The sequence below is a fragment of the Talpa occidentalis genome, unplaced genomic scaffold (assembly GCF_014898055.3).
Source record: "Talpa occidentalis isolate TD23 unplaced genomic scaffold, MPIMG_talOcc4v2.1 talOcc4.9, whole genome shotgun sequence".
Lineage (NCBI taxonomy): Eukaryota > Metazoa > Chordata > Mammalia > Eulipotyphla > Talpidae > Talpa > Talpa occidentalis.
The window spans coordinates 107,396,775-107,424,161 of record NW_023605305.1 but is presented as its reverse complement, the minus strand read 5'-3'; the positions used below and the strand labels follow the sequence as shown (position 1 = coordinate 107,424,161).

Genomic DNA, 27,387 nt, shown 5'->3' with positions numbered 1-27,387 from the left:
GTTAGTTTCTCTTGTTCTCTCTCACCCTGTCACCTAGTCACCTAACTTCTATTTATTTTGCACATTTCAATTCTTCAGGAAAGTCCTCCAAGCAGGATGAGATAATCCAGCTTTCTGCTACTGCTGCCTCCTGTCATCATTGCTTTTGTAATTGTCTGTTTTCCCTTCTAGATTTAAAACTCTGCAGATAGGTTGTGTGTGTATCGAATGATTATATCTGGCCTGTAAGAGGTGTTCATAAATATTGGAATAACTTTAGCTAGAGTGAATTCTATAGGTTAAGGAAACTACAGATTTGGGAAGGGAAGGGAGAGCAAGAGAAAGAGATGGGGGGAAGAGAAGCACTTATCAGAGTGGGGGCTCAGTGTTTAACCTTACGAATAATACCACGACGGACATGACTTTGCATAAATATGGAGACATCATTGGGTTCCCATTTAGGTCTTTTCTAGTTGATTGAGTCTGTTTTTATTCTTTGAAATAGTGGCTATCACAATATAAGAAGAATTCTCAAGTTTTTTCAACAAGTTATTCAGGTCTGCAAGAATGCTAGAGTTTGGGAGGCACAGATGCATGTATATGAGAATTACAAGATTGGAAACTTCAAGGGGAGATTAAATTTACACATTTGATTTTGCTTATGATCTGTAGAGTTTTGAAGATAGTTTAATAGATGTTTTTTAAACAGGGAATTCTTCATGCAATTTGATTGCTATTAGAAATTATATATTAGAAATTAATATATAAAAAAGATGGAAATTATATGTGCTTAAAATTCTCACATTTGGCTTTATATCAATTGGATATTTCTGGAGTTCCAAAAATACATTCATACTGAAAAATAACTTTAAAAAATCTGGGTTTCAGAAGTTGTTTACATGTTGTCTAGAGCTCATTTCCCTAGTTCTAAATCAAGTAGTTATAATAAATCATAGACATGATGTTGAAAAACGCCAACTTTTATAGCAGTGTGGCCTCTGGGACAATGGTGGTACCTTGAATGGAAGGTTGCCAAACCATGTCACGTTGGGTTAAATCCCAAAGGCAAGGCAGTATCATGTTTCATTATCATAGTTAAAATGAAAAGCATCATCCACTGAGGTTTCTGTAACAAAAATTCCATGGACTAGATAGTTCTTAAATGACCAAATTCATTTCTCACAGTGCCGGAGGCTGGAAAGTCCAACATCACGTGCACAGCAGATTCAGTGTCTGGTGAGCCACTAGGAAGTAGATTCAGTGACCGCTTCCTGGTTCATGAACAATCATCTTCTGCTGTTTCCTTACTTGGCAGAAGGGGGGATGGAAGCTCTCTGGGTCTCTTGGCTCCACCCTCAGGTCCTAGTTATTCCCAATGGTCCCACAAACTAGTACTATCACTTTGGGGATTAGGTTTCAACATATGAATTTGAGGATAGACCTCCCTGACTCATATTTCTTGTTATCTCACTGAGCCTGATAGATTCACAAACATTCAGTCTGTGTCACATACCCAGAAATGGAACCCTGAATTTTGGACTCTCAGGGCTGGGAGTATGGGGCAGTGGAAACAGTAGGGAGTTGGAAACCACAAGTAATTCACAGAGGTCCGTTGAGGAAGTCATTTAACTCTCTGAGTCTTAGTTTCTTCATCTGTGCTGTGGGGCTAATTTTTCCTTTATAGCCAAATGAGGACCAAGTGAGACGTTTTGTGGAAAAGCTTTATAAAATTTAAAGACAGACATGGGGCCTCCCCGGTGGTGCAGCGGGTGAGCGCTGGGCTGCGAAGCTGCCCGCGGCCTCTGCGGTGCCGGTTCGATCCCCGGCTGCTCCTCGGCCAGCGGAGGAGGGTCCCACATGGCGCGCAGACCTCTCCTGCCGCCCACTGCTCCCCTCAGCAGTGTACCTCGGTCCTTCTGCCTGCTCTGCTCCCCGCTCTGGCTCTGGTGAATTCTCTCACCCTCCCACGCTTCTGACTCTACCCAGTGCATGTATAAACAAAAAACAAACAAACAAATAAATAAAACATGCCTCTATAAAAAAAATTATTAAAAAAATAAATAAAGACAGACATGTATATTAATTATTCATAGTAGTATGTTCCTTAGAAAAGACCTAGCCAATGCTCAGAGTTTTCAGATTTCAAAGCCTGAGACATGATGTGGTTAAGAGACCTGCCTCAGGTTTCTTGGCTGGATAAGAAATAAGCCATCGCAAGCTTTGGCTCACTCATGGGTTAGGGGGATGGTCAGCCACAAGGGGATGCACAAGGGCTTATCTCCTATGCTGCAAACTCTTGATTTCCGCAAAAAAAAAGTTGTAAGACTATTTCTTATTAGTCATTTTCTTTCAGCTCAAGTCGGTGTTAGTCACTGAAAAGATTTTGTGACGGGAAGCCCAGACTAAATAAGCTTTTTCACCTTCCTGCCTGAGCTCAAAGAGAACAGGTGACAGTCCTTTTACAAAAAATGCTGCTTCCTGTGTTGACAAGTGTGGCTGTGATCTCTTGTCTATACCCACCATCCAACTTGACTCCACATCAACTTCCCCTCCCACCCATCAGCAAAGGACATGGCCCTGAGACAAGGATCAGGATGTATTATAGGTCATCATATAATGTGAATTCCTTATAGGTCATCATAGTTTTCCATTCACTTCTCTTCAAAAGAAATCTAAGTCTATGTGTGACAAGAATCTCCCTTTGCAGGTCAACCTACTTCTCGCCTCAAAGGACATATTAACTGGGGGTGTCCAGTGCCCCAAAACTATAGACTATGGAGAAATCATCTCAAGTGTTGATTTGAGATGCAATTTATAAGGGAAGTTGTAATGAGGGCTAAAAAGAAGTTTATGCACATATATAGCAGCAAAATTTTTTATTCAAATGAAGTTTTAAGTGGAACAGCAATAAATAAAATAGAAAAAAGCAGAATTGCTCAGAGAGCATGGGGGTGGGGCTGAGTGCTTTTTCTCTTCCCCCATGAGGACTTCTTAGGCATCTTTGCCCAACTCTAAGGATAAGAGGTGGTCAGCCCCGGGTTCCCTGCCAGTGTTGGAGATTATTTTCAACTATGGAACCAGGAAGAAGGAGACTCTGAAGCTTCATGCTTCATTGCCATGACTCTATGGAAATAGGAAGCCAGTACTTCAGCCAACATCTGCCCTTCCCCATTTGTTCCCACAGAAGGAATAGCGGGGAAATATTCCCCAATTGACAGCTATTGTGCTGGCCACAAACATCCGAAGGGTTTGCTTCTTGGTTGGAGACTGTGACTTTGCATGTGATGCAATGTGGGACTTGGGGCTGGAGGGAAGTCGGTTACTCTGGTGCACGCTGTCCTGCCTGACACTCTTCTCTCCGGTCAAGGATAACTTGATCCTATGGCCTTTCTGTCATATGCAAGCAGAGTTCCTCATGTGTCCCTGTGTAAGGAGAAAAGCCACTGTGTGGCAGGTGGTGTGGCACAGGGGAGCGAGAGCGGGACTCAGAAACAGAAGTGCCCTCGTCTGTGTTCTAGATTTACCAGGGAAAGTCCATTTAGTCTCCAGGGGTGCAGGGTGGGGGGAATCACTTCTCTAACTGCAGAAGAAAATGGAGTCTCTGAATATTTATTACTTGTAGTATAAAAAAATGAATTCCTCCTACACAGTAGTTTTAGTTGGGATTTGATGCAGAAGGTGGAGCCCAGAGCATTAACAAGAGCTACCATTGACTGAGTTCTCTGGGCCAGATAGTATATGGCACACATTCTTATTCGAAGTATGAGACCAGCATGGATGGAATTTCCTCTTACAGATGAGAAAGGCTAAGATCAATGAGTTGAAGTAACTTTCCCATGGCACACTGCTAGAAAGTGACAAAGCCTACATTAAAAACTTCCCCTTGACGCAGAAGCCTGCTTCCCTGTCCAGCTCCCCAGAGTTAATCTGCATAAACACTAGCTACAGCTGAACCCCTACCCATAATGGAAGGCTGACAACATTTTCTTTCACCAGGAATACCCTAAAACAGTCTCCCATATTTTCCTAGTTTACAAGAGGCGCAGGAAGAGGGTAATAATCTTTATAAGCAAAACCTGAGCATGTTTACAACTCCAGGCATGTCTTATAAGTGTCGTTTTCCAGCCTGGTTTTTGAGTATCCCCCGTGGATGGTGAACGCAATCTCTTTGCTTAACTGAAAAAAGAAGAACGCTTCAAGGAAAAATTTAAGTGAGAGAAACTCCTCCGTCAGCACTGGGAGAGCAGGATCTGAGGAGCCAGACGGGAGGTAGGCAGCCCTTGTGTGCAGTGCTGACCTCGGCTTTTCTACCGAAAGTCAACTCAGCTCTTTTGAGTTGCATAGAGCAAGGAACAAACCCATAGCCACCACACCCTACGTACTAACTACTGAAAGCATGTGCCAGCAGGAGGCGGGGTAAGTGCAGGCAAGGGTGTAAGGGCAGGAAGGGGCACTGAGCAGGTTTTCTGATCCAGCAGACCTGGTAAAGGAGGAGTCCTGGAGCCCTCAGTGGCTTTTGCAGGCTTTTATTGGGATTTACTGGGTACACAGCAGGCAGGGGTGCTGGGGGGCCGGGAGGCTGGCAGGCCTCCTAGTCCCCAGCAAGTCTTCACTCTTTCTGGGCTCTCCGGCCTTCTCTGGCATTCTCTCTGGTTCTCTTCCACTCTCCTGGTGTCCCGGTGATGCCACCCTTATAAGCCCAGCCTTAGCCCAGGTGTTTCCTATCTACATAGGCCCACACCCTACTCCAGGTGCCCACCATCAGGCATGATTCGGGACCACAGGGTTCCGTCATCTATCCTAGTTGTGGGAGGGCAGAAAAGCCTGATACTTTTTTCCTTACCCTGCAAAGGGCTTGGCACAATGCCTGGCAGGAGGAGGCGACACTCAATACATACAATACATGGAAGTTCCACTTCCAAGGGAGCCTGCAGCTGTAGCAGCAGGGGAGATGAACCCTGCAGATACTGCAGGGGTCCTTTGCCTCATCTCTCCAAATCTTCATTCCCCACTTCTAAGTCCCAGACTGCAAAGAATTAGAGAATGCTTTCCCTAAGCCAAATCCACTGCAGAGAAAGGGAACTACACGGTACAGTTGTAGTACCATATTCTTGACCCATAATTAATATCCTGTAATTATCATTACTATTACTTTCACTTTTAAATAGGTGTATTTGTTGGAGTGATTTTAGGTTCTTAGCAAAATTAAGTAGTAAGTACAGAGATTTCCATATATTCCCACCCAGCTTTGCACAGCCCCCCTCACTATCAACAAACCACACCAGAGGGATACATTTGTCATAATCAATGAACCTACACTGACATGTTATGATCACCAAAATTCTGTAATTTACATTAGGGTTCACTCTGGCTTGGTGTTGTGTATTTTATTAGTTTTGACAACTGTGTAATGACATTACAGTATTTATACAGAATAGTTCACAAGCCTAAAAATCTCTCTGTTCTCTGCTTATTTATCCCTCCCCCAAGCTAGCAACCACTGAACTTTACCCTATTTCATAGACTTTTCCAGAATGCTATGTAGTTGGGATCACAGCATGCAGTCTTTACAAACTAGCTTCTTTCACTTGCATTTAAGATTTCTCCATGTCTTTCATGATATCGCTAGCATTTAATAATAGTCCATTGTCTGCATGCATCACAGTCTTGTTTTTCCGTTCATCTATAAAAGGACTCTTGATTACTTCCAAGTTTTGGCAATTATGAATAAAGCTGCTGGAAATATTCTTATGCCAGATACAAGTTTTCAATTCCTTTGGGTAAATACCAAGGAGTGTGACTATTGAATCATATGATAAAAATGTTTAGTTTTGTAAGAAACTTCCAAACTGCCTCCCAAAGTAACTACACTATTTTGTATTCTGAACAACATTGAATGAGAATTTCCATTGCTTCACATTTGGTGTTGCCAGTATTCTGGATTTTGATCATTTTACTAGGTAAAATGATGGTAATCTTACTATTTTTAATTTTGAATCACACTGTAATTATATATACAATATATGTATCATTTACATTCATTATTTGATTAATGTCTGTCTTTCCTCTATAGATTATGAATTCTGTGAGAGCAGAGATTTATTTTTTTTTATTTCATAACTTCTATCTAGTACAATGCCTTGGACATAGTAGATTTCAATGAACATTTCTGTGTATATGTGGCCAGCCTTACCAGTTTATTTTGGATGTGAACTTTCCCAGAAGGAGTCAAGTTTGATGGACATATGGAGTAGGATCTGAGCTTGTGTAGACCATTCCAGAACAGCAGTTCACCCAAGGCTGTCAGCACTCAACAGAGTCCACAGTCATACTCAGAGGCAACTAGTTACCCGGAGTTGGTATCCCCTTGTTTAAGTAGTTGGTTTTTAGGTAGAATTCATATGCCTTTAACTGGTTCATCAACCCTTCATCCAACATAGTTCTTTTCCTTTTTCTTTCATCTGAGGAAACCTGGCTTCTTACTTAGGCACTTCTTCAGGGCTTCATGGATGTCTCTGTTTCTCAGGCTGTAGATGATGGGATTGAACATGGGTGTCAGGATAGTGTAAAGTAGAGAGAACCCTTTGCGCAAGAGCTGGGAAGAGTTGGCTGAAGGCACAAGGTATGTAGCAATCAGTGTCCCATAAAAGATGGTGACCACAGTGAGGTGGGAAGAACAGGTGGAGAAAGCCTTTTGCCGTCCTGTGCCAGATGGAATTCTTAGGACGGTAGCAAGAATGCAGGAGTAGGAGGCTGCGATGAGAAGAAATGGGATCAGAGTCACTGCAGAAGAGGTGGCAAAGGCTATGGTCTCAGTCAGGGAGGTGTCGATGCAGGAGAGATGGACCAGAGGGGTGAAATCACAAAAGAAGTGATCAATTTGGTTGGGCCCACAGAAGGTTACTCTAGACAGTAAAACCATGGTTATTGCTGTCAGGAGGAAGCAGCAGAGCCAAGAGCTAGCAGCCAGTCTAATGCAAAAGGAGCCTGTCATGAGAATAGGGTAGTGGAGAGGTTGGCAGATGGCAAGGTAGCGGTCAAAGGACATCACAGCAAGTAAGAGACACTCTGTTGCAGCCAGGGATCCAAAGAAGTAGAACTGTGCCAGGCAGCCAGCCACAGAAATAGTCTTCTGTTCGACTAGGATAATCAGCAACATCTTGGGGACAATGTTGGAGGTATACCAGATCTCCAGAAAGGATAAATTCACCAGGAAAAAGTACATGGGGGTGTGGAGGTGATGGCTGAATAAAACTAGCAAAATAATAAGGATGTTTCCAGAAACAATTAAGATATAGAAAACTAAAAATATTATAAAGAGGAAAATATTAAGCTGTCGGATAGATGAGAATCCCTTAAGCACAAATTCCACTACCGTTGTTTGGTTTTCCCAGGATGGGATCACCATGCCGTGGCTCACCTAGAACATCCAGGAAAGGGCATGCAAAAGGCAGAAAGTTCGATCTCACCCATGGAGCACAGACTGACAGTGAATGATTTTAATTCCCCACTCAGGCTTTTGGAAGTTTTTTCATTTGGGTGGGTGCACATTTTTTTCCTCCTCCAGGCCTGAAATGGAAAGAAAAGAACTTGTAATAAGAATTTAAATCTTCTTTAGTCCCTCATTCTTCTCCCACCTCTATCTTCGTGAAGAGCAATGCCAGGTTTTGGAAGAAGCAAGAAACAGAAGAAAGAAGAGGAATGCATAAGGGAGAGAGGACAAGGTGAAAAAATAAAAGCAAAGACAATGGCCTGCTCTGCATTCTCCTGGTTGGACTGTTGTAGTTTGGGGCGTGAAGGAGAGAAAGAAGCAAGATCTAAAAGGACAGTGAGCACATTCCAGAGGGTTGTGAGCCCTTGACAGAACCTAGACAATCAAAGAACCCTCCTCTTCCACCTCAAGGTTTTTGATCTTTCGGGAAATGGTCCCTATCATTTGTTGTGTATTCTTCTCCTTTCAGCTTCTTTGTGAGTTGAAAATTAAGTATCTTATTTCTGTTTTGCTTTCCATAGTATGAGCAAGAGAAAATCATTTGAGTGTGAGGTTCATGATTCTCTGATTTGGAGTCAGTGCCCATTCGGGAGTAACCCAAGGCCAGGAGTGCTTTCTCTTGTACATTTTAATATATTTTTATTGTGGTGACACTGGTTCACAACACTGTTTATGTTTCAGGGGTATAGGCTGAAACATAATTATCTTCAAATGCCCATCACCACTGCACCCATAATCCTCCACCAGTGGGGTCCCTCCTTCTTTTGCTCCCCACTTCTCATCTTCCCCCTCTGTTAGCTTCAGTTCTGCAGTCAGATTTCAAAGCCTTGCTTAGGGTTGGTTTGCAGTTTTAAATAGATACGATATATCAGATCATTATAAAGATTTTAGTTAGGGTTACAGGAAATGGGAACAAAAGATTCAGAACTAGATGACTTAATGCATGGTTCCTCAACAAACCAGTTGAATAAAGGGTACCTCAGTTTCTTTGGAGTGAGAGATAAGGAAGCCCAAGTCTCAATCTTGTACCAGTCATACACCCCAGCACAAAGTCCAGGCCAGGCAGAGAACACACCCCAAAGCATTGCTGTCACAGTCAGAAGTGAAACCACTTTACTGTTCTCCTTAACATAGTTATGAACGGGCCTTGTTGCTATGAACGGGTTTTTAATTTTCAGGTGGAGCTAGCAGAACCCATGTGCAGGGACAGAAGCACGGCGTCCACAGAGTAATGAGCTAACAATCAGGAGAAACCAGAGAGCCCTAAACAAAGCCAGGGCTCTGCTTCCTAAGAGTTAGATTTTGAACAAGTTGCGTCCTCTCCGAGACACAGTTTCTCATCTGTAAAATGGGATATAGAATTGGAGAAGAGCTTAACATGTGCTTAGCATGGGCCAAATGCATATAAATACAAAGACTGAGAAATCACTGCCTATTCGGAGCTGCCAAATTACTTAAGTTGACTGAAGAATTGCCCTTACTTTGAAGGGGACATCGTCAACAAATCCCAATTTATTTTGCCTCATGCTACAGTGTGTGTGCATGTATAATGCAAATAAACTCTTTCTGCTCTTATCATACTAACAGCCATTGACAATACATTCATCCCATTTAAAAAACTGGCCCAATGTCCTGCATACCGTTCTGGGGAGCACCAGTCCCAGCTTTCCAAGTGACTTGCTGAATGAGCCTGAAATCTGTGCTGATGAACGGTCATGGTGTCCAAAGGTTGCCAGCAACCCGTGATTCAGATTCTGACTCATTGAATGGAGCAGGGGAGACTTCGTTCCCTCTACTGCAAAGCATGAATAAGGATTTGAGCTCCTAGAGAAAGTGTTTCTGTTCTGAAAAAACACAGGCTCCTGGATTTTGCTGCTGGGGCTGCTAATGATGATACTCCTCTAGCCCAGTGCTGAAAATATGCAACTATTCCTATATGCTAGGTGTTCTTATTATCCTTACTTTCCAAATGGAATCGCTGAGAGATTAGATGATGTGCCTGTACTCATCAGCTAAGAAGTAGAGAAAATGGGATTCAGACTAGGGACTTGTACCACTGGCCTCACCTAGCAAAGGACTCAACACAGGCAAGACTGAAATCTACACCAACAGAATAGATGAGCTTTACCTGCTAGTGCCTCAAAAAGGTCCTCTCTTACTCTAGGGAGCCAGGTCACAGAGGTAATGTCATGTCCATCTTCTTTGCCTTCAGAGAACGGGGTTAGACATCTGGAATGCATTTTTATTCAGAAAAACACCCCCATGCGCCTTTGACAAAAACTAAATTGGAGCTGTCAATCCCCAGGAACCTAGGAAGCCAGCTGAGTTTTGGTTCCACTTCTCAGCCTCCTAAGTATGTGTAACCTCAAGTTCCTGTGTGAGCAAAACTATCCCCTCCCCTGATGCTGGAGCTCATGGGCATTTCCCATGACTCTGGTGGGGAACTGTTGTTTATACTGTAAATTATATGAATCAAGGTGTTTTCACCTCAGAGGAAATCTTTTATTTTCCTTAGTTTTGTGTTTAGTTTCTACTTTAACAAAGACTCTTTGCATTTCTATGACCTTAATACAGAGTTTTAACTTAATGGTTGAAAATGGGTGATTATGTAATGCTTTGAGGGCTTGGAATAAAATAAAATTTTGAAGGAAGTATTTTTATTCTCTGGAAGAAAAATTGCATTTCCTGTGTGGTCTGTTGGGGAACTGAAACAAGTATCAACAAACAAGTATAACAGACATTTCTTGTCAAGGCCATTAATTAGGATTCTAGAAAACTTGTATCCTCCTGGATTCTTGCCAATGATTTCACTGAATGTCGTCCTGTTCTAGGAAGTGTAATTTGTGAACGGTGACCTCATGGAATTCAAGTTAACATTTACTAACAGGCATTAACAAACTATAGAGATATTTGCTCAAACTCACAAATTTATACAACTCTCCAATAAATGTAATAAGTTAAACTATGATAAAATAATCAAACAATTAGAGCAACCTCATTTGTTCGTTAGAACAGAAGCATTTTCTTTATGATCTAGTTCCCAGACTTCCTGACATGGTAATTCCCACTATTTGAAGTCACAAGCAATATATGGATACAGGCGGTCCCTGGGTTCAATGTCCTTGTTGATAGCTTCTAAGCAACCACTGTATGCCATGCATTGTGCTAAGTCTATATTCTGTAGTCATACAACATTTCTATACTGGCTGTTTTGCAAATGAGGAAATCCAGACTCAGAGATAGTGTCTTATTCCTACCTCAGAGCCTGACGCATGGTAAGATTTTAATAAATATTTGTAAATCAAGCACATTAATAAAAACAAGAACAAATGTCTAACCTTAAGCCCAATGTTCTTTCCATTTTATCAAATCTATCCTTCAGCCTACATGAAATGGTATAGTTACCCTCTCAAGTTAAAGAAAAGGCTTTAAAACCTGAATTGAGGCTTAGTAGGTGGTAGAAGTGGTGACTGATGCTACATTTTTTGAATGGAAAATTATATTTAAAACACCAAATAACCATTGATTAAAATAACAAAAGTTTATTTTATTTAGAGGAAGACCATTTAGAGAAACCTGCTTCAGTGCTTCAGATTTTCTTCTATTTTGCAGAAAGTTTACTTTGCAGGTTCTTTTTTTAAAGATTTATTTATTTATGCATACAAGAGCTGGGGTACAGGCCAGAGGTGTACCAGAGACAGAGCAGGGCACAGAACAGGCAGATTGACCAAAGTACACTGCTGACGGTAGCAGCAGGTGAGACAGGAGAGGACCGCTGCACCATGTGGGTTGTTCCCTGGCTGGCTGGGGGATTGAACTCATGCTGCAGAGGCTGCGGACAGCCTCATAGGCTGCGTGTTAACCCCTGTTTCTAAGAGGTCATGGTACTATTTTCTACTTTCAAAAAGAAAAAATATTTTATTTTTAGAAATCAAGTCACTAGTACAAATTTATACAAAAATACAATCCTCAGATATGTCCTGCAATTGGTTCAGATTCAGCAATTATAACTCTGATCCTTTTCCTTTAAGATGGATTTATATGACAATCTCTATATATTCACTGTAAGTCTTAAACAGTAAAAAATTCTAAAAAGAAAATAAAATGGGCTAAAATAATATTTGAACATAATGTGTTCATATCAGTTTTTCAATGTGATTGGAAATGTGATTGTAAATATAATGGGAAGTTTACTGCATAGTTGGTTGCCGACTACTTCCCCCTCTTCCATTAACAACACCAACCCCACTTTCTACCTCAGAGACTTTGTAATTGTTGACTTTGTCTAGACAATGCCCTGGTTTTATTTCTGTGTGCCAGGAATATTTCTTTTCATTTAATTTGCTTACTTGGTCATTGCCTATCTCCCCGCATAAGACTGTAATTCTATAAGAACAGGAAACTCTTCTGTCTTTTCTACTACTGCATCCCAGTGTAGATGGCTCCCAGTAGTTGAGAGTGTGCCAAAAGGGGCATTTCAAAGGGGAAGATCACATTCAGTTATTAGCTGTAAACTGATTGGAATTCAGATGTTTAGACAGCACCTGGGAGCATGTGTATTGCACATAATAAATAAAAATTAGCAGAGTAGAAAATAACTATGGGAAACAAAGAAAACAAAAATCTATAGTATTATCATAAAATTTGCAGGGATCCTCAATTCTGTCCTCTGAGGAATGGTTATTTTCTTTAAGGATTTTGTTGTCAGGGGAGAAAAAGATACTTGTATGACTTTTGTAACCTTGTCAGATTAACAGTTGTTAAGTATAATCCAGTTTCAGCCATGGTTCAGCAAAAGGCCACAAAGGAATTGAAACAGAGAAGTCCATATCCACAGGTCCCAGAGGAGGTACACAGTATGCCTTAAGGGCCTCATCCGAGGAGGGATGCCAAGCTATGGTACAGACGAGAACAGGGCAGAGAGCAGGTTCAGTGTCTTTATTAGGGTTAATGAGTGGAGTGGTTTGGGGTTCTCAGACTAAGGAAAGATTGATCAGGTCAAACCAAAATGAGCAAGATTTTGTTGGGCTTCCCAAGGGTCTTATCTTAGAACTATACAAAGAAAAGGTCCTGGTGTGTGGTGGAGAGTCCTTATCATTGGGCTGTTTGGAAGGTCATATCATTTACTTGGTATCACTGCAGGTTATCTAGAGTATGCACTGGTGCTGGTGGGAATTTCAAGGCCCCTGAAAGCCACTTAGTCACACAAAATGGATGCTGAGCCAGCACTATTACGAAGTAGTTTAGCTAAACTCTCAACAACAACCAACCAACCAGGCACAGATCTCAGGTGGAGGGATTGTGGATCACAACTCCTTAACCTTTCTAAAAATATTAATTTAAAATAAACAGGTGAAAATAAATAAATAAATAAAATAAAATAAACAGGTGAATATTAAAGAAGCAAAGTACTTATATAAGATTTAATGAAGATAAAGATTTTTTTTTTAAATATATAAGCACCAGCTACTAAATAGTTCCCCATGGGTTATTTTACATATCCTTAGGGCCCGAGTAGTGAAATTAACCTGAATCTTTGCTTGAGGCCACAGTGCTGTGAAGAAAGTGGATCGCTCTAGCACTTGGGTTTAGCCTCTGTTTATAGATGACTTTGGTCTAATTTCACTTCCCTGTTCATAAGTAATGACTGAGAAAAGAAAGTACTAATTTACTTCTTTAGTACTTTTAATTGACTAAGTTAAAAAAAAGGTGAGGAAACCTCTCTTTTCATGTTCTAAAACTTCATTTAAACGTTTATCTTCATTTTCGTTTTTTGATTTTTCTTTTGTGATGCGGAAGATGGAACAGAATTATTTCTCAAGGTGACTCTGGGAGACTACATAAATTGTTTGGTGGTTTCCTTTGCAAAGAGGTTTTTTTGGTAATCATAGCTCTAACTCATTACAAATTTATCTTGCTAAACTCTTCTTGTGCTTGACAGTTTAAAGGGAAAAAACCTACTTACATATATAATTACAGGCTTCCTGGTTCCATTTGGTTTGCACCTTTATTCATTTATTCACTATGTATGGTCTGCTAATTTGGTGCTGCAAACAGAAAATTTGGAAGGTGACATCCTAATCTCATGATATTTATAATCTAATTAAGGAAGTTGACGTAAAAGCAGATGATCTCAATAAAATAAAATATGAGTGCAACTATGTTTAAGGAAGACTGAAAAACAGAAAGGGGTTAACCAAGGCAGGACACATGAGGGTCCTGCATTCCTCTCCTCCCACTGACATACTGAATGTACAGTTACACATGGAGCAATTATCTCTGTAGCCAAATCCAAAAATGTACTGAACAACTACTCTACATTGGATGAATGAGAAGATATGCACTTCAAAACTAGTAGGAAGTTCTGATACTCACATTTGCTATAAAATCCATCCCCAACATAGCACATACATTTGGGAGGGAAGCCCAGACTCCCAAATCTTCCTGAGAGGTGAAAGGTTTGGACTCACATTTAGAAGTAGGATTCCTTAGAATCCCACATAAGGGACCAGCCCCTAAAACACATAGCTCTGAAAGGCAATGAGGCTTGCTTGTACAAGACTGTAGAAAACAAATAAAGTTATTCATAGGTGCAATCACTTGTCCCTCCAATCTACCCAGAACTCAGGTCAAAGGGAAAAGTCAAAATCATCCATCTCTCAGTCTTTCCCTGAAAGAATTCTATAAAAGTTGTTGCTTGAGGTCAGGCATGTAATTTAGCATACATGCAGGAGTTGGTTATGATAAACCAGCAAGATAAATTTGGAATGAATGAATTAGAGCTATGAAAACTGGGGAAGTTGGTGGACACCACTTTTGTCTTCCCCTTCTAGCCCACTCCAAGTCAACAGTGACTACATGGAAAGAACGTGGATACACATCTGGAACCTCAATTTTTGTGACTTTTTGCCAAAGGATGGGCCTATAAATCACCTGATGCTGATAGAAAAAAAGGGGGGGGGGCTTTCATTTAGAAGTTCCTCAGTACTGTAATTAAGAAGCAGTTCCTGGCAGATGCAGGGACACTCCTCCAAAGTTATATACCTGGACCCATGGCAGAAGAGCAAACAAGAAACACTCATTTCCCAGTTTCTCTCTGAAAATGGTTAATCTACATATGCTCCCAGGTGCTGTCTAAACCTCTGAATTCCAATCAGCCTACAGCTAATAACTGAATGTGAACTTCCTCTTTGAAATGCCCCTTTTGGCACACTCTCAACTACTGGGAATCATTAAACACAAAGATGGTGGTGTGGACAATTATAGCAGTTTGAGAGACAATCAGGAACACTAATTGGACTGATTGACAAGATTCACCCAACAAAAGATTCACCCACTCTGTCAAGACTGGGAGAGGCTGGCTTCTCAGTAACATACACAGAAACCAACATAGAGAATCAAGTAAAATGAAGAAATGGAGAAACACATGCCCAGCAAAAGAACAAGATAAATATCTAGAAACATATCTTAACGAAATAGAAATGAGTGATTTACCTGGTAGAGTTCAAAATAATGGTCATGAAGATGTTCACTGAGGTCTGGAGAGTAATGCATGAACAAAGGAAGGATTTTAGCAAACAGAAAATATTTAAAAATATGAAAATCACAGGGCTGAAGAATACAATGACCAAAATGAAAATTTCAATGAAAGTGTTGAATATCAGACTAGATCAAGTAGAATAAAGTATCAGTGAACTTAGAGACAGTGCATTGGAATTATTCAATCAGAGGAGGAGAAAGAAAAAACAATGAAGAATAGTGAAGAGAACTTAAGAATAGTGAAGAGAACGTAAGACACTGGCAAGAAGACACTATAAGGATCCAAAAAAGGAGAAGAGAGAGAAAGGGGTAGAAAGTTTATTGAATGCTATAAAGACTTAAAACTTCCCTAACTGTGGAGAAAAAAGTATCTTGGATGAAGGAATTCTAAAGAGAATTCCAAATAAGGTAAATCCAAAGAAACTCACACTATGGCACATAATAATAATAATAATAAAAACCTGGGAAAGAAACTGACTATACAAGTCCACAAAGATAAAAGAACACCTGGTGCTGCCAACCGGCGCAGTGGCAGATTAACAAGGCTGACCCAGGGATGAGAGACTGAGCTAGGTGGTCAAGGATTCGGCGCAGAAATGACAGACAGACACACTTCAAGAGTGAAGATCTGAATGTAATGTGCTCAAAATCATCACACACTTTTATACCTTTTTTAAACAATGGATGATTTCATACAAGTTAATTTTTTCTCAGCATGAGATGTTTAGTCATACAAAAGACATTTACTTTATCATTCAGGTACATGTGATTGATGTTCCATGGCATGGAACAGTAAACAATCGCAAGGTTCTGATTACAGGAATGTATTTCTACACAATTATTTTTGATTACACAGAACAGCATTTCTTAAGTTAGTTTTTCTTGTTTCTTTCCCAATACCACTAATAATCAGAAAGTATTAATATTTAACTACTGTTATATTTTACATTTAGTGATCACGAACAATATTGTTTCTACATAAGCATTTAATTTTTATGGTGTTGTCTCATGTGATAAGTATTCTGATTATTTTAAAACTACTATTGCCACACACTATTTTCTTTATCATGCATTTCCTGAAACTGATTTTACACATATATAGAAAAAGTAAAGTAGGTAAGAAAAGAGTATAATTATAGACTGGTTGCTATGGTACTTCTTGTGCAGGAACAATGACCAACTGGTTAATAGTTAAACCATTTTGTTGGTGACTCCATCAGGCTTGTTTGAAGGCGACGCTCTGCAGCAGCCAAGTTCTCAGCCAAAAGAAGGGGTTTTTTACTGTGGGCTTAATGCCTGAATTAGGCTTACAGGCCTTTAGCCATTTATCTGATTTGAACGCCAAAGATTATTATAATGAAGCCCCTCGGGGACTGCGCCTGTCTTAGGTTGTCAGGAGTCGCAGATATGCGGCTAGGCAGTGCCTTCTTTAGTCTGCCCCTGATCTTACCCGTCATTGACTGTCCAGTCCAGCGCACAGGGGAAGGGGGTCTTATTCACTCGGATGTACTATGTGTCTTAGTGAAAGCCTCCCTCTTTCAAGTAAGGTCACTGGTGTTCAGCGGCAGGGGCTGCCGCAACCTGGTTATCTAAATTTAATGGGACCAACACCAAGACACATAGTAATGTGTCAAGAGAAGGCTATTGAAAATCACAATCTCAAGAGAAGGCTATAGAAGGCAGCTGGGGAAAGAAGCAGGAAATTATAATGGTACTCCCATCAGACTTATATCAACTTTCTCAAAAGAAAAGCTATAAACAAGGAGATAGTGAAATGACATATTCAAAATACTCACAGAAAAAAATTGCTGGCCAAAACACTTTATCTTGCAAGATCCCCTTTTCAACAATGAGAGAAATAAAGGCTTTCTTAGATAAACAGAAAGAGAAGGCACTTGCAAACATTAAACCTCCACTACAAGAAATGTTGAAAGGAGCGTTTCATTTTAAGGTCACATACAAGCATGCCCCCACACACAGAATTGGGATTTTTGTTGAGTTTTATGAATTATAGGTATGCCGTATCTCCATTTTTCAGGTCTTCATTCATTTCTTCACTGATATTTTCTAGTTTTATGCATAGAAACATTGTACATTTTTTAAAGATTTATTCCTAGGAAGTTGATATATCTATGCATTTCAAGGTTAAATTTGTTTGCTGCCAATATATAGGTGTAGAGTTGGTTTTGTGTACTTATATATCCAGAAATCTTGCTTAGCTCATTTTAAAATTCTAATAATTTATCTGTAGATACTTTTGAATTCTTTATAATGACAATAGTATAACCTATAAATAATGGCAGACTTATTCTTTTATTTCTCAACATACACTACAACCCTAGATTTATTATTTTTACCTTTTTGTAATGGTTAGACTTTCTGGCACAAAATAGAAACTACTGGTGTTAGCAGGCATTTGTCTTACTCCAAATCTCAAATGGAAAAAATTTTATATTTTCCCATTAATGGTGATTGCCATAGATGTAACATTTCCTTACTCCCTGACAGAGTACAGTATGAATTTATTTTATGAATTTATTTTAAACTACTATCATAAATGCCAATTTAATTTTATAATTTTTCTTCACCTACTGAGATAGTCATATTTTTTCCTGTTTTAAATTGGTAATGTGTTGTACATATTTATTGATTTTTCCAATGTTAAACCAGCTTTCCATTACTGAAATAAACTCATCTTGATTGTTACCTACTATTCTCTTTTACACTACTGTACTTGGATTGCTAATATCTTTAAAAGATTTTTCCATCCTTATTCATAAACAAGATTGTCCTTTAATTTTTCTGTCATATCTTCTAAAGAAGAAATGGTAATAGAAGCTAGCCTAAAATCTATAACTCCTCTGGATTTTGTACACTCTACCCTGGGTTGAATCATGCCAGCAAAACATTGTTTATCTTCAGAGTATAATATTGGCCCTACAATGCATTTTTGGTGTTGTCATTGATCTCTCATACGTAACACACTTTGACATTTTTCCTTGTGTTTGTTATAAGGATAATATCAAAGACATGTTTCATTATGTTAGCTTTTATTCTCCCTTTGGAAATCCTCATTAGAAACTTCTCTAATACCTTAATGCCAGAATGCTGTTGCTTTTCTCCAACTGTTTGCTTTTTCTAAAGGTGGCAATGAATCATGTAATTTATCAAGTTTTTCAGGTTTAAGTTTGTCATTTCTCTCGGCAAATGACTCCATGAAATGCACCTTCACTTCTCTATCCTAAACAATTCTAAAGGTTGACATTGAAAAAGTATTTAGCACAAAGCTATTTATTACAGTCTAAAAATAATATTTTAAATAAAAATATTAAATTACATAGGATGATTCAGTTAATTATGGAACAGAAAATGATAGAATGCTTTGCATCTGCTTAAAAACCATATATTCAAGAGCCTATGATAACAAGAAATATATGTACCACTATGAAAAAAAATCTACAAAATTTTATTGTATATTTAGAATGTTTTCAAATATGCAGAACTATATGGAGAAAGAAAGTCTAGAGAGAAGTTAAAGTAAATATTGTTCATAGTTGCTTGGAGCTGGGCTTATGGGTGAGTTTTCCTTTTCTTCTTTTCTCTTATAATCAAATAATTCAATGGAAACAAAATGTGACTTTTTTTTTTACAAAAAAATAGAATTCAATACTCTATTTATAGTGTAAGTAGGACAGGCACAAAGACAGATTTTGTTTCACTGAGCAAAGAAAATTAAAACAGAGGAAGTTCAGTACTCTGGACAGCTCACTACTCATGCAGCTGTTCTGTCAGTATGGAAAACAGTTTTAATCCTAAGACTATGACTTTTATGTAGTTAACTTTATCTAACTAAAAAAAAAAAAAATCACCATTAGAACATCCTTGCCTATTTTTTTTGCCAACTTTCCTTCTTGGAATTATGGAATCAACCTCATATGTTCAAGCTTTTCTTTGAAAGAGGGAGAAAGTGGTTTTTTTTAGACTAAAGGTCAATGGCAAGAATATTAACTCAAAGGAAGATATTGGTAAACATTAATTAGCATCCTAGGGAATAGGGAAGTTATTCAGAACTTACCATACTCGCACTAGCCCAAACACAGTGTAAAGATTTTCTGTTTCTAATCAGAGACTATTCTAGATGTCATTAACTTACTGTGTTTAACCACTTGGTAAATATGATCCTAGAGTGTGATTCAGACTTCAGTAGCAATCTTGATAACAAACAATTTTATTTCTTAATTTCTTTCTTTTTCTTATAAAGTCCTTTTCCTCTTTCTGAGATCACTGAAAAAGATACTGATGAAGCAGAGGAAGCTGAACTTTTTATGGATTTGAATTAGAACTGCAAAATGGTAGTTGTTATGTTACAATAGTATTAAAAGAGGCCAAGGTAAAGAAAAATGGAGTTTTCTACTAATTAGAACTTTAAAATATTAAAACTCTTTCAAGAACAAGAAGGCCATTTAAATGGCTTCTCCTAAAATAAGTTGACTAATCATAATTAAAAAGGGAGAAATATAAATTCTCAGTGAATCTAGAAAAAATCTATAATAGACTACATCCCCTCAAATCATGCTATAATGAGAACAATCTCATGATTTTTTCCATGGTATTATCTTTGGATCGCTTACCTCTGGACTTCTCAGCATTTTAGGGAAAATAAAACTAGTATTTTTCATCAAATATTGGTTTATATTATATAGACGTCAGTTGTACTACCTTTTAAATCAACACCTGTATATATTACTGTATGTTTTCCACCAGAATTCTAGTCTCCATTCCTCCTCTTACAATTGCCCTCATTTCCCAATTTATCCCTCTTTTGCCTTCCCTTTTGGTGACCACTATTCTGATCTTATAGTCTAACAGTTTGGCTTTTGTTTTATTTAATTCATCCTTTAATTTTATTTCCTTATGTACCACATATGAGTAAAATTATATGGTATTTGTAGTTCTCCTTCTGACTCATTTCACTAAGCATAAGACACTCAAGTTCCATCCAGGTAATTCAAATAGCAGGGTGTCATCATTTTTATAGCTGAATAATATTCCAGAGTGTGTATGCATTACAACTTCCTTATCAACTTACCTGTCCATGGGTACTTAGGTGGCTTACAGCTCTTGGTTATTGTGAAGAGTGCTGTCGTAAACATAGGAAGGGGTGTTACAGGGCAGGGAGAGGGGCAGCCCAAACCCCACACACCTGTCTATTCTAAATGGGTTCTGCCATCCGCCGCATCAACACAAAACATATGAGACTTTAATGGGAAGGAACTTCAATACAACTAGGAAACAATACAGGTAAGGCAAAGAGTCTAGTTTCTAAATGAAGCACCCAAAGTGACCCGTCCCCTTGTGGGTAAAAGTCCATCCAAATGGGATTGGCCCAGAGCAAGGCCCCAAAGCCTGCCACAAATCTAAAGCACCTTCCATTGGGAACCCACAGAAAAGGGTCAGAAACAACCAGACAAGCCTGGAAGGAAAAGAGCAAAATCAACATCAAGACAAAAGCTGCCATTTTCACCTCCCCACGGGTCTCACCCACATCTGTGTCACCCCGTCCACGACCAAAAGACAAGCTCAGTTTCTTCTCGTGTCTCTAGGCTCCATGCGCCTCCTCCAGGTCTCCTTTTGGCTCCATCCTGCTTCCTTCCTTCCTCAGTCTCGGCAGCCTCTTCTCTTCCTGCTCAGCTCCACCCTCCATTTGGGTGGGGCAGGGAACCTGGAACCTCCCCCTTTCCTGGGGACCACCCTGTTACAGGGGGACATATATCTCTGAATTAGTGTTTTTATATTCTTCAGGAAAATACCAGAGGTGGGATAGAGGTATCATGTAGTATTTCTATTTCTAACATTTAGAGTAATCGCCATACTCTTTTTTCCATAATGACTGTACCAATTTACATCTCCACTGACAATGTTATGAGTATTTCCTTTTCTCCATACCCCCACTTGTTGTTTCTTGTCTTTGTGATTATGATATTCTCATGGTATGAAGAGGTATCTCATTAGGATTTTTATTTGCATTTTCTTATAATAAGAGAGGATGAACATCTTTTCATGTGCCTGTTGACCATCTGTAGTTTTCTTCGGAGCAGAATTTTTAAGGTGCTTTAGAGTGTTCGTCTCATTCACAGCTAAATGCATTCTTCTTAAGAATTTAAGATACGCTATTATAGAACATTATTCTTTCTTAAATAATATCTGAACTGGGTTCATTAAGTGCTTAGTATTTATTATGTACTTTCTACATGGTAGGCACTACTGCAGATACAGAGATGGTTGCTCTGAGTTTTCTGATGTGTGCTTGCCTCTTATTTAATTTTTGTGAGACTGTGATAGAGTAACTGTTCCTAAGTCTTACCAGTTCTGTTAAGTTGTGGGGCAACAACTGAGTATTACAAATAATTTTAAAAAGAGAATATTGATTCTGATCACAGAGATTCTTTAGTCTAATAGCAAGGAATTGATAGAGCATAGTGGGTAAGAATGTGGACTCCAGAATCAGAATTTGAGGTTCAAATTACAAATTATGAGACCTTGAGTCAACAAGTTGACCTAATAACCTATTTACTTATCTGTAAAATTGGAATAACAAAAGAACCTACTTCACAGAAATTTTGTGTGGATTAAATGATCTAATGTACATAAAATCTTTAACACTATCCCTAACATGATTTATGTGTTCAAAGTGTGAGGTGTTATCATTTAAGTATGATAGAAATATAAAAATATAGTTATTGACTACACACATTAGGGGAAAAGATGACTCACGGGTTGTTCTAGAAGAGAAGGGGACAGATTACGGAGGATCATTGACTAGCCATATTTTAACAGCACCAATCTGATGTTGGGCCAATGTAAAGTCAGTTTCCCCCTAAATGACTGTCAATATCAAGGATCTAAACAAAAACCTGTTTAGCCACATTCCATTCTAGACATAAACTAAGTTATTTGTTAGAGTGAGTGATGCATGCCCTAGGGGATTGGAAGCCAACTCTGAGATTCAGAATGCAGTGACCTCATTATCATCTGGCATCAGCATCAAAGGAATCACAGGGCCTGCTGCCACGTGTCTAAGCTTTGTGCTCCCTGAGGGTTTCGATTTGAAATATGAATAATACGCTGTCTCTTTAAAGAAGAAAGACCCTTAACCAGAACTGTTCCACCATTCACACTCCCCCAAGGATCCATATTCTTGTAATTTTAAGGACCTGACTGTGGTTATATTTAAATGGGTTATTTATATGTGGGTTATATTTAGCAACTCTAGTAGTTTATAGGAGAGAAACTTATTCCTAATCTTAATTATACATACAATCATTGGGCCATTTGCTCATTAAAATTAGATATGTCTAAACAATTCTACATTCCCTTGGTATTTAACCCTCTTAACTTTTAATGAAGTCCCCCAGGCTTTAAGGTCAACGTAAGCAAAGAGAAAAGTATAGAACTTTTAAACAATGATTCATAGTATTCATAATATAATTAGCGATTTTTCTTCTTTTACCAGTTTATTCTAAGATCATTAGTCCTTATAACTTGTTGATTCTTTTATCTTCTTATGTCAGGTTATCCCTTATAGTGGGATAAAGATGTCTGGAAAAGATTCTCACCCCTGCTCTACTCTCTGTCCTCCTTTTATCAAGCTTCCCTCTCATTCATGGGGTATGAAAGTTCTGGATGGCTATCTGAGTTATACTCTTAAATGTCAGAGGCAGGAGTTGCAGGATTTCTTCAGTAGTTCAACCACATCAGAGCTCTGAGATGTCAACTCAGCGATTTTTTTGATCTTTCTGTAATGGTTACACGATTGCTGCCACATCTCTGAGCATTAAAAAAAAAAACAAAAAAAAACAAAAAACAAACGGGGCCTCCCTGGTGGCGCAAGGGGTTAAGACACAAACTATGAAGCTATCTGAGCTACTGCAGCACAAATTCAATCCCCAGCCATGGAGGTGACCCACATGGCACAGTGGGCCTCTCCTGTCTCTCCTGCTGCTCCCCTCAGCAGTGTATTTCAGTACATCTGCCTGTTCTGCTCCCTACTCTGTCTCTGGTGAATCCTCTTACCCCCTGCATCTCTGGCTTGCACCCCAGCTCTTGTATGCGTACATAAATCTTTAAAAAAAACCCAAAAGCTAAAAACAGAAATACCTTGTGATCCTGTAACACCACTCTTACATATGTCTCAAAATATATGAAAACACTAATTTGAAAATATATCTGTACCCCTATGTTCATAGCAGCAGTGTTCACAATAGCTAAGACATGGATACAACCTAAATGCCCAGCAGCTGAAGAGTGGATAGAGTACTGTGGTCTATATATTTAATGGAATATTACTCAACTTTTAAAAAGGTGAAATCTACTACAACAAAAAATATAGAAAAAAAAATATTGTGTTCCTCCAAAAAGTTCCTTTGACTCTTTTGGCAGTGAATTCACTCCTGCACAAACACCCCCACCTCACACTTGGCAACATTACATCTTATTTCTGTGTCTACAGTTTTGCTTTCTCCAGAGTATCCCTTGAATGGAATGAAGCCATTCGTGGCCTCTTGCGACTGGCTTCTTTCACTTAGCTTTATGCTTTCCAGATTCACCCATGTGGTAGCGAGTTACCAATAGTTTCTTTTGACTGCTGAGCTACATTCCATTATAAGAATATACCACAATTTATCTCTTCCACATTTTGATAAACATTTGTTTTTCCCCACTTTTGGTTACTATCAGTAAAGTTATAAATGTTTGTGTGCAGGCCTTTGTGTGGACAATGTTTTCATTCCAGATGAGTAAACGCTTAAAAATGGAATTGCTAGGTCCTGTGTAAATACATAGCTAACTTATCTCTGAAAATTTCTGATCACATGGCGCTGGAAGGGATCATGCTCAGTGAAATAAGCCAGAAAGAAAAAGAAAAATACCGGATGGTCTCACTCATAGCAGGAATCTAGAAAACTTAAATAAGGGACCAGGAAAAAGAATAACTGTAAGAAAGAAAATATCAATATCAACAAACAACTATGAACAAGAGACACTCTATGGGGGGTGGGGGTGGGGAGGGGAGGGATTGGGGTCAAAATAAGGGGATTGCAATTGTATGGGGAATATAAAAATAAAATTTATTAAAAAAATAAAATAAAATATAAAAAAAAATTTCTGATCACATTCCTGAAAAATCTCAAGTCAAAAGCTTTGACATTGGGCCAGATGCTTAAGGTCTCTGAGCCTCAGTTTCCTCACCTGCAACATGGTGACAATACTGTTGATAATGTAATTGATAAAACAGTTAAATAAATGTTAGTGAACTACACGTACTTGGGAGGGAGATAACATGATCACGAAGGGCAAGGCTCATTCACAGCGCTCTGGGTGTGCAGACCCCTACAAATTCCCCAAATGTGGGAAACTCAACTGCACAATTTGTAGTAGTGGGGGACTGAAAAATAAAACATCTCTGAACTAATATGTGAAGGATTCATGAGCTAACCCTCTGTACAATGACTAACATAGCACACACAATTTGCTACATGCACATCATAGCTCACTGACTTTCTATCTCCATCTGGTGGCAGCATATAGCATTTTTTTAGAATTAGGTTCTACATGAAGAACTAGAACCCATTTAAGAAAGAAATATCACTGCTCTCCGAGATTGTTGAATGACAGGTGGCTAGAAGCCCAAAGTGCTGTATTTCAGAAGCCTTCAGCAGTATCTGAACCACTCCCCCTGGAAGAGAAGGGGAAACCACCCATAAGGACCCACTGGCATGGCCAGCAGGGGAGCAAAGGCCCTCCAGGGTATGTTCTGTATTTTCTACATGAATTTTCTAAGAAGTCATCTCAACATATTTGGAGTATCATATTGGGCCAACTTTGTGCTTTTGTGATTATTCCAACTCGGACTTGAAGATCCAGGTCCAGTAGATGGCTAGAAGGTAAATTTGAATATAGGAATGTGATTTTGCAAGACAAATTCCTTAGTGGTGAAGGGTAGGTGATAAACTGCAATATGATCACTACTCCGAATTGCATGAGCTTAGGGGCAGAAGGTCAAGAATTATGGACACTCAGAGTTAGGTGTGCAGTACAGTCCAAGATCCATCAATTTATTCATTGAACAAGTATTTATTGAATACCTATTGTGAAGGCCGGATAAATGGGATAAATGGGCAATGGAATACATCTTGGGTCTGGAAGTGAATACTCAACAGTCTGGCTTCCTGAACTTGACTCATATGTGAAGCTAAGAAAAGATGACCTCAGAATTCCAGGAGTAGCACCCCGAAGCCACCCAAGCAAATCCCCCAGTCAATACTCTGCTAGCTATTTCCCCTTCAGCTGGATTTGTCTGTTGTGATGCATTCCAATCAGGATGCCCTAGGGCCTGGTGGCACTCAGAGAGTGCCAAATCCTATCTGAAAATGAGGACTTTAATGAAGACTAGGGAGTCAAAGTCTGTTCTGGAGGATGCCTTGAAGCAGTGTGGAGAGTGGATGTGGCTAAGACCATGAGGGACCCCTGGGCTAGTAGCCAGCAATCAACCCAATTCTTGTAATACTTTTCTTCACCCAACAGCCTCAGTGTTCTTTCGAAGGATAGAACCCACCACCATCCCCCAAACACACACTTCCTTGGGCTCCATTTCTAGATTTTAGGGAAGACAAGAATCACAATAGACAGACATGTAACTGTTGCCTCTATGACTAGACCTCTGTGACATGCATTGGGAATTTGTGACAGACAATGACAAAATGTTCTCCCTGGAGATCATACCAATTCACATTCCTACTTGCAATATACAAGAATGCCTGTTTCTCTGACCCCTCATCAATGCATATCAAACTTTTATATCCGTGTCCATCTTTGAGATAAATGAAACGTATCTTATCATGTATTTTTCAAATTTCATTGATTTGCTATTCATTTACATCACTATAATGTGGGGATTACAACTTCACACCTCAACATGAGCTCATACTTCACTCACACTTTACCAAAGCGCTGAAGCCAATGTCCTGTCTTTCCCCTCCTTCTTTCCCTTCCTGCTGCTCCAGTGCCAAGTCCTATTGTTATAGGACAGCCCCGATATTGAACGGGTTGCCTGGCCCAGCTAGCTCAGTCGGTAGAGCATGAGACTCTTAATCTCAGGGTCGTGGGTTCGAGCCCCACGTTGGGCGCCAGCTGTTATAGGACAGCCCTGATATTGAACGGGTTGCCTGGCTGTGGGTCCTCACCCACACGCTTAAAAGGGACTTATGAATACTCCACTACAGGCACACACAAAAGGTTAATAAAAGGTTTATTTACAAGGGAAAAGGAAATAAGGAAAATGTACAACTCAGGGAGAAAATAGGGAAATCAAGTCTTTAATGCGTCCTACCCGATCCGCCCACCTGGAAACCAAAAGGCACTCTCCGAGCTGGCCGGACACTGCGAGCTGGTGGAGAGCCAAAATGGGGGAACCCCCCCCCAAAGCCCACGTGTCTGGCTTTATCCCAACCTGGCTGCTTAACCCCACCCTCATGTCCCAGCCACCTTCCCTTTGGTGATGATGGGATTTGGAGTTCCCAGTGTCTTTGGCTTTGGCCTGGGGTGGGGGTGGAGTCCACAAAGCCTGTATGGAATTAGCTTTAGGACATTCTTTCCCCCTAACACTATCACCTCCCCTCCCCACCCCCTCCTCCCTGCCTACATCACCTCTAGTAATGAGTCTAAGAGTCATTCTTGTTATGTTTTGCCAATTTGCTTTCTTTGGTTATTTATATCATATCCCACAGAAGAGTGAAACCATCTGGCAATTGTCTTTCACATTCTTATTTTACTTAGCATAATTACCTCAAGCTCCATCCCTTTAGTCCCTAAAGGTACTATTTCATCATTTTAACGGCTGAGTTATTATATTTTTATCTTCTTGTACATATACTGGGAGAGAGTATAAAAGAGTAGTAGTGTTGATGGTGGGGCTGCCCGAGTGAGAATCCTCATTATACTGTTACTAGCTATATGAATTTGGGAAAACTTAATTCCTACATGCATCAGTTTGTGCAACAATAGAATGGAGACACCAACAGCGACACTTCAAACAAAGGCTGTTGCAAGGATGGAAAACACAGAACCCGTGGCATAAGAAGTGCTTAATAAACACAAGCGATTGTGAGTGAAATTCAACGTCTTTTAATTTGTGTAAGGGCCATTTAATTTCCTTTTCTGTTAACTTCTTTTTATCTCCATTATCTATTTTCTTCCCCGGGCTATTAGCATCTTGATGTATCTCAGAAATTAGTCCATTGTATATCCTATGAATTATAAAAACATTTCCCAGGCTTATCACTTATTTGCCTTTCTGTGGGTAGGTTTATTTAATGACTTCT

General features: G+C 39.4%; 1 protein-coding gene and 1 non-coding gene across 2 annotated transcripts; one reads left to right on the top strand and one right to left on the bottom strand.

Annotated features, from left to right (window-relative positions):
• Positions 1–6,436: 6,436 nt before the first annotated feature.
• On the bottom strand, positions 6,437–7,387 carry LOC119236901 (olfactory receptor 11A1-like). The gene has a single exon (XM_037500833.1). The coding sequence runs from the start codon at positions 7,385–7,387 to the stop codon at positions 6,437–6,439; it is 951 nt and encodes a 316-aa protein (XP_037356730.1).
• Positions 7,388–26,120: 18,733 nt separating this feature from the next.
• Positions 26,121–26,193, top strand: TRNAK-CUU (transfer RNA lysine (anticodon CUU)). Its single transcript has one exon. It is a non-coding gene; the product is annotated as a tRNA-Lys (tRNA).
• Positions 26,194–27,387: the final 1,194 nt, after the last annotated feature.